Source organism: Olea europaea, chromosome 16 (assembly GCF_002742605.1).
Source record: "Olea europaea var. sylvestris chromosome 16, O_europaea_v1, whole genome shotgun sequence".
Taxonomy (NCBI): domain Eukaryota; kingdom Viridiplantae; phylum Streptophyta; class Magnoliopsida; order Lamiales; family Oleaceae; genus Olea; species Olea europaea.
In genome coordinates this window covers 11,864,968-11,873,291 of record NC_036252.1, presented here as the reverse complement: position 1 = coordinate 11,873,291, position 8,324 = coordinate 11,864,968, and the positions used below count along the sequence as shown (strand labels likewise).

The 8,324-nt window shown below is 37.1% G+C and overlaps 1 protein-coding gene across 2 annotated transcripts in view; it reads right to left on the bottom strand.

Moving 5' to 3' along the window:
• Positions 1 to 3,577: 3,577 nt before the first annotated feature.
• The window catches only part of LOC111412120 (glutamate receptor 2.7-like), a 7,839-nt gene continuing 3,092 nt past the window's right edge, over positions 3,578 to 8,324 (bottom strand). The window contains exons 1-5 of one of the 2 annotated variants that reach the window (XM_023042894.1): positions 7,214 to 7,516; positions 5,726 to 7,023; positions 5,157 to 5,466; positions 4,590 to 4,978; positions 3,578 to 4,481 (exon numbers count right to left, since the gene is read on the bottom strand). In XM_023042894.1, coding sequence (XP_022898662.1) covers positions 3,987 to 4,481; positions 4,590 to 4,978; positions 5,157 to 5,466; positions 5,726 to 7,023; positions 7,214 to 7,499 — 2,778 coding nt within the window. In that variant the 5' untranslated portion in view covers positions 7,500 to 7,516 and the 3' untranslated portion in view covers positions 3,578 to 3,986. Of the gene's footprint in view, positions 4,482 to 4,589; positions 4,979 to 5,156; positions 5,467 to 5,725; positions 7,024 to 7,213; positions 7,517 to 8,324 lie in introns of those variants that run through there. The other variant, XM_023042895.1, reaches the window with a different exon arrangement.

Here is an 8,324-nt window from a genome sequence, read left to right as displayed (position 1 = left end):
TCTTTTCATAATTTCTTCTTTTTTATATTTCATAATCTTCTCTGCGTTTCAATAACAGTGACTACCCACATTTTACAAGCTCAACTGGGCAAATAATTGAGTCAACTTCGAAAATTAAAGGAATCAATTCCCACTTGACCCATTCTTGTGACTAAGCTACCATCACTGGATACGATTGAAAAATGAAGTTATTTAAGTTCCTTTTCCCCAAGAATTCTTGCTTTGATGACCTGAATAGTCATCTACTTAAAAGGATCTTGGGAAAGCATCCACAATGTACAGGCGGAGGAGTCTTATGTATTCTTTCCCTATTTAAAGCTTGGTTGGCTAGCTCCTTTCATATAGAATTGTATTTGTTTATAGAAGCCAAAAATACCCCGTTGTAAAAGAAGAGTATAATACTCATCTTATAAAGGATTTACGTTCCTCAAGGTGATATGCCTAACCCAAAACAAATTCAATTCCCTTGTCCTCTTGGTTGCCAGTCACCCATCCAATAACATATTCCATTGAATATCACCAAGGTTTTGACCAAACCAAAGGAAAGGGGTTGAGGCAGAAGAACGGTTAGACTATCAAATTATTTAAAATCTCATTTTTGATGAGGACATCCCACCACCTAGAGGAGAAGCATACGTGTCAGTCCTTGACGTCCCCCTAGACCCTAGAGTGAAGCCAAGGAAGGAATTCCTTCATCGTGACACTCACCCAACGTATAAAAGGAGCTTGAATCGGTATCTTGTTTAAGGACAAATGCTAATAGGGAAAGGAGGAGATATAGTGTTTCACTCCATGTTGAAAGTTGAGTGTCAGGGACTGGGACTAATGAGTGCTAAAGATTGTTATTATCGCATATCCACTGCTACTTTAGATTGACTCAATCCTACGTGTCACCGCCGCACCCCGCACTCAAGAATGCTCATTTATAGGAAGCACCCATGTTTTTCTTTGGCTATACAGACAATAGTTATAAGCAACTATATGTAAGCCGATTTTGTACTTCACCCCTTTTCCTGAAGCTATGTGGTCATTTTGTCGAGTTCCTTCAACATGGTTCTCTCCGTCCTCTAGAAAGACTCTGTAGGGAAATTCAATTTGCCCTTTCAAGGGGGCAAGAAAGGGCTGGAGACAGCCTTTTCTTTAGTGGATTGGCTCACTACCGACTTACAATCTAGTTACTAGAATGATAAAGGTGTCGTACTGGTTTACCCAAAACTAAAACCCAACAGACTGGTGACAAGGTCAAATGCCTTCAGACAAATTTTGAGTAAAAGGAGCATGTTATCGATGATGAGGAATAGATAACTAGGAAGTTGAAAGTTAGTAAATGAAAGATTGTGTTGTTTGCAAAGATGGTAAAAAATAGTAGTAGAATATTTCGAAAGAAATTTAAACCGCTAGCCTATGCTTAATCCGTTTGCATTAGCAGGCATAGACCATTCCTTTGGAATCCGCCTCAAGAGCCCTGGCCGTTTCATGGAATCAACCCACTCTTTCATGCTATTTTCTCATTCATTCTCCTGCTTTCTTCGATGCCATGGAGTTGCAAGTCTTCATACTTCCACCAGTGACATTTACAATCTCTCAGACTGGGGTTGTATTTAAATCCATGAATTCAGTTGATAATAAAGGTTTCATTAAAATGGTTGAAGTAATGATGCTACTATTTGTTGTATTACTAGCATTTGCGTAAGTGTAAAGCTTTAAATATTCGTAAAGCATAGATTCTTATCTCAGCTCCTTCTTGTTGGATGTGAATTGGAGATCTTGGATTGTTAGACTAATCTCAGGTTCCTGTGCAGGCTTCTAAATCAAAAAAAGTATCACAATCATTCTACCAATCTGCCTACTCATAGAGAACTAAAGTAGGCATTTAAGCCAAAACAAAAGAATATCCAAATATAATGCAAAACATGGTACATATAATAGTTTCAAAGCAAATTTTTACAACCCTGGTTGTTCATAATCTACTAGTCCCTTTCAATTTTGCAAATGACAGTACACACTGATGACTGACCTATATTTGTATTATTTCAAAGACTTTCATTACACTTAGTGAACATTCAATGGATGTATTAACAATCTAATGTCATCATGGGGATTCCAGCCACCACGGTGCTGCCTTCTGTATGTTCTGCCTTAAGACAGGTTTCAATGTTCAAATAATCCAATTATTCTACATTTCTCCCATTTTCCCGTTACTTACATAGTTTTCAGATATCTTAGGAATTCAAGCATCTATGAGAGAGGAGGCCTGAAAATTCGTTGAGGGATGAGAAAGACTTGTGCTAATTTGGACTATGAAAAGTTCCATTTGTCAGCATGATTTCAACCTGGAAATTTATTTCTCCTCCTCAAAAGACCTTGGCTTTTCCCTTTGAAAAATCCATACTGACCTACCTATCTTTTTGGGAGCATCCTCAACAATTGTTTTCTTTTTACATAATCGAAGAAGAAAAATGATGAGACAGAATTGAAATGGCAGCTGAATTAATGTATAAACTGCTGAAGCTATTGGGACTCAGCCTTTAGAGTCAGCATTGAAATTTGAACTACTGTTTGGGGGAAACAAGCCATTTCTTTTCCAGTTCTGCAAGAATGATATTCTCCATTAGTGTTAGAATGGCTTCAGAGATATGGTGTTCTACTGGGGAGCCTTTCTGGAATACCAGTATAGAAAAACAATAGAATTTCGAGTATTTGATGTGTTAATTCCAGTAATATGTGCACAAAATTTTCCACACAACTCAAATTAGTCTGACCAGTTACAAAGTACTTACAAATCCTAGTCCTCTAAAACTGTAGGTAGGGCCGGTCACTGTTTATTCTTTGCAGTGATCTTTGAGAAAAAAAAATTCTTGGTCAGGGAGTTCAAGAAATGCAGCTGAATTTTTCCCACTCTTGAACTCCTGCATCGTCTTGACTGTTTATGGTTTTGAAATTTTTTCTTGGTTTTGTTCAATTCGTCGGGTACACCTTTATATTTGTTCTCCGTGAGTTTGTTCAGTTCATCAAGAATATCTATTTTTCATCGGATATATCCACTTTGCATATAAAAAAAACACATAAATTCTGCCACGTAAATTTTTTTTCATGATTTATCATTTTCTTACGTCAGTTCCAAAATTGAAGATTGGCAACATCCCTTTAACCAGAGGAATAATCTTTTTCTGATGATGAGCATTAATGTGAAAAACATTCATCCATTTTATTATTAGGTAAATTCTGGTCATTTTACTGTAAGTATTTTCATGGTGAAAAATAAGGGAAGGAAAGGGCTGAGTATATATAAGTTCAAGCCTTCTAGTACATAAAAGGATGTTAAAGAAAACTAAATTTTACATTCTTGTCGAGTGCAAAATGGAGATTTTGGATCCTTGGATTAATATCAGGATCTCGTACAAGCTTCTAAATCCATGGAAGTCGTAGTTACTATCATATTTATGTGTATGCTTGAAGAAATAAAGTGCATTTTACCTGTCAGTCCCTCCCTCCAAATCTGAGCAGGCCTGCACATTTTGCCACCTCTATGCCAAGAAAAGTTGATACAATATTTCAAACCAAACAATGAGACACATTTTCATATCCACACCAAACACTATAACACAGCTCTCATACAATTTCAAGAATGCTATTTGATGCAATGAGATGCCTCAATACTGGCTACCCACCTGGACCCGTAACTATAGAAAAAATAAACTAAAAGAAAAAAATACATGAATTTCTTTACATGACTTTCTATACTTCAGTGAAGACTCAATGGATGTACTGATTAAGTTATATTAAAGGCCAGATCCAGTGCAGTTCCTTGCAGTAGTATGTTATACACTATGTTTGTACACAGGATCAGACACGGCTTGACGGTACTAGAATATTGTCCAATACGATTTAATCCACATTACCAAATATGCCACTCAAGTTCGAAGAGAACATGAGATATGATTAACATTCTCCAGTTGTTCTACATTTCTTCCATTGTTCCCAAATCATGTATTATGTTCAATTATCTCTGAGAGTTCAAGCTTCTGCAGGAAGGAGGCCTGAAAAATCTGGGAGGCATCAGGAGGACTCCCTAATTCAATCGTTCCAGCATCTTGAGACAAATTAAATGTGTTTCTCCTCCTCAGAGACTTCGGCCGTCCACCATGAAAATGCTGCCCCAAACTAACCATCGTGTTAGGAACACCCTCAACAATTTGAGCAGGATCATATGCTTGTTTTTCACAGACTTTATATTTGGTTTTCAACAACCGCAGAGCGAAAATGAGGAAACAGAGAGTTGAAATGGCAGCAGAAACAAGGTATAGACCCCAGAAACTCCTCAAACTCAATCTTTCTGTTTCAGAGTCAACATCAGAATTTGAACAACTGTCTGGTGGCCCAAACCATTTCTCTTTCAAGCGATTAAGCTTTCCGTCCTCCATTAATGTTAGAATGGCTTCTGAAACATCGCGAGCTATTGGGGAATTTTTCTGGAATACCTGTATGTGAAAACCCACAAAAATTGATATGTTAATTCCAGTAATACTGGTAGAAAATTTTAGGGACGTGACAACTCAAATTAGTATCAGAAGTTACAGAATGCTTACAAATCCTAGTCCTCCAAAACTGTAGGTAGGTCCAGTCACTATATACTCTTTGCAGTGATCTTTGAGAAAAACGTTCTGGTAAGGAAGTTCAAGATATGCAGCAGAAATATTTCCACTCTCAAATTCCTTCGAATAATGGTCTTGGCTGCTTATGGTTTTGATATTTGGAAGTCTAATTACATTCCTCAGATAGTCTTCCACAAAAGAGTCACCGTCGCATCCAACTGTAGCATTAGTTTTCATTATCCAATCTAAACCAGCCACACTTGGCTCAAGTCGTGGGACGGTCAGCATTGAAGCTAGGTTGGCCTCGTAACTCGAGATTAATATCAATACGACAAAGAGCCACACCACAACCACCATTTTAGTATAGTTGCTTTTAATTTCTCCTGTAAAATATATAACCCTAAAAATGTAAATATATTGCCTCTGATATGAAATAAAATAGTTCATAAATGTTAGAATGTTAGATCTCTAAGAATGTGTGGTATGAAAAGATTAAAAAGTGAGACGAACAAAATTTTAGTGAAAACTTCCCAACACTCACTCGTTATTTAAGATGCTTACCATGGGCGAAGAATAGAGAAGAGAATGTGAACCACATTGCGGTTGCAAGTTGAACTTTCCATGGCCCTTTAAATTCTGGATTAGACTGATGCTCCATAAACCAAATGACGAACATTGTGTAGAGTAAAATGGCTAGAATAACCGTCCACATATTCCTAGTGAAAGGCTTCATAAATATCCATGCCATCTGTGGTTCAATTTTGGTTGGAACCAACATTGACAAGCCAGACTCCATAAATGGTTGAGTAAATTCTACAGTTCTTGACCGATCGGCTAAGATGGTTACATCGCCCACAGCAGCATCAAAACTCTTTCATGCACATTGTGGAAAAAAACAAGAATTAGTAAATAAGTTTAGTTATTTAGGTTCTGAATACTTCATATTTCTTGTTGACAAGCTGGAGAAAATGCAGGGAATTTAGGCAGATTATGTGCTTTTTAATTACAAATCGAAATGTTTATGGAAGTGTACTGAATAAACTTAGATCTCATGCATACAAGAAGTAGAAAAACAGGCAATATTATCGATCCTTTTTTGAAAAGAAGAATGTCTCAGATGAAAGTATTACCTTATTTGCCACATTCTCAACCAGTTCACTATAGCTACCGTTGAAGGGAACAAATTCATAATGCAGGGGATAACCCAATACTTTTATCACCTCTTCAAAAATGTCAATGCAAAAACCATCATATTCCTTCTCATTTGGATTATGGCCACGCTTTACCTTTACAAACACTGGGAAGGAATTGTTTCCCGGAATTCCAATTCTCATGGGGGCTACGTCAGTAGGCATTTCCCACCCTTTTGGGACTCGATTCAATTCTCCTGGCCAATTTACCAAACTGAGCAATTCGTCCATACTGTCAACACCAATAACCACACCGCCCTTCTTCTCCACGTGGTTCTCTGAGAAGTTAAATTGTGATGACCAGAGGCCTAGCTCTTTATAACTCCTTCCAACAATGTTAATAATCTTGAACATTGATTTCTGCTTTAATTTCCCACTACGGAAACGAATTTCACCACTTAGTCCAGTAAAATTGCTGGATAGAATTTCATTGAGCAGCATCTTTGGATTACTAGTATTGTTCCCACCTAATTCTTTCACAGCTCCCGCTATAGCTGTAATGCTATCATATGCTTTTAAAGCATGGATTCCAAGATCCCAATTGTCTTCATCTGGATACTCCAGTCTGAAATTCTTCCGAAATTGATCTTTGAAGTCTAGAAACTGCCTGTTGCTTTCTGAATAATAGCTCTTGATCCCTATAGCACCTTGTGCGGAAGAGACAAAATTGGGTTCAACAGAATCCAGAAAATCCGAAATAGAGTCTGTCAGAATCCATACTGATTCTCTACCCATTAGTCCTATCCGCTTAGCTTCTCTGAGTAAATGTGTAGCCAGTTCTAAGGACGATTGAAGAACTATAAACACCCGAGACTGCTTCCTCAATAACTCCGCTGCTTCTTGTCGAACAAACCCCTCCGGATCAGATAGAGAAGAGAACGGTGGAAGGACGAGATCATACTCAATAGCTGCACCAACATTTTGAAGAGCCTCCGATAACATAGGAAGCAACCCAGAATCGGCAAAATAACTGTTGTCTTCATGAATTGCTATTACTTTTCGCCAGTGGTAGGAATTGACAATAGCTGCAATACAATTTATCTGTTCCTGGCTATCGGTAGCCATCTCTACCAAGAAAGGCCATTGATTCTGGGTCGTTGGTTGTGTCCTGGAAGCTGCTGCTAATGTAAGGACTGGCACTTGCGCTGGCTTTCCAACATTTGAAGCTAAAGCTGCTTCTTCCCATGTTCGCGTCCCAATAATAACTTGAACTTGATTTCCTCCAATCAGCTCTTTGGCTGCAACTCAAGAAAACGAATTCGATCATTTCTGCTGGATAATTTATTATAAGAAATCATAGTTTCAAGGAAGAGAAAAAGAATGCCGATTATGACACCTGATTCTATATTAAAGAGGGTATCGTCTCTTTATGACGCAACTTCCCGATTCAAAGACTCTTTTATATAGGGAATATATCAAGATAGATACCTGTAGAAACAGCCTGAACAGGGTCTTTGCTGGTGTTTTTGAAATAAATATTCAGCCCGTGATTCCTTGAATTGTTGTTGAAGTTCTGCACGGCCATGATCATGGCCATTTTCTGTTCCTTCCCGCCTCGGGAATCAACATCGATAATTGCTCCAATGTTTGTGACTGAATTGTCAGCTTCTACTGCTAACCCAATACAAAAAGTGAACACAAAAGATGCAAGAACGAGAGATGAAAAACAGGGCACTTTTGAACCTGCTTTGCTGCTAGATAAATGAAAAGGCATTTTTTTTTTTGCTGTATTCTTCAGTTCGTTAAAAAGGATTAATGATAATGATTTATAAAATTCTATTCCTACTTCTATGGACAGAAACGTATGTGAAAACACTTAAAAAAAGAATTCAATCAATCATTAAATAGAATTGTATAATTGCTGAATTTTCAGAAATTAATCATATGGAATTTTCTTGATAATAATATTAAGGTTAACGTATACAAGTCTAAGTCACCGTTTGACCAAATGAAAGTGAAGGAGAAGATTCTCCTTACTGAATAATGAGAAACATTGACACGTCTAAAATCGGAAAATGTCAACTGTAAGCAAAAATAAAAAATAAAATTGTGGATATTGGTCCACTTCAATAACCTCAACAAACTTGAACTTGTCAAAGAGAGGAAAAAAACAAAAAAGAAAGAAAAAAAAGAAAAGAAAAGAAAAAGCAAATTACGCAACATTGACGATGATTTTGAAAAATACAAAATAAAAATTACAGCTCTTGCCGACTGAATTTCCTCTCAATATGAATAAGCATTAATTCTCAAACGTTCCGGATTGCAAAATGAGGAACTCGCAGTGGAAAATAATATATCATTGAATAGATAAATTGAATTTAGAGTTCAATGTAAATACTGGATTGCAATTCGAAATTGTGCATAAAAAATTATTGGCACTTGAAATTAGGCAATCGAACAAACTCGAGATTTGTCGAGCAAACTTGACTTTTACATAGCAAACTTGAGATTTGCACAGAATACTAAAGATCACCGAGATGGCTGAGCCCGTGCTTGGATCTTGAAAATGTCTAATTTTTCTTAGTCTTTTTTTTTTTTT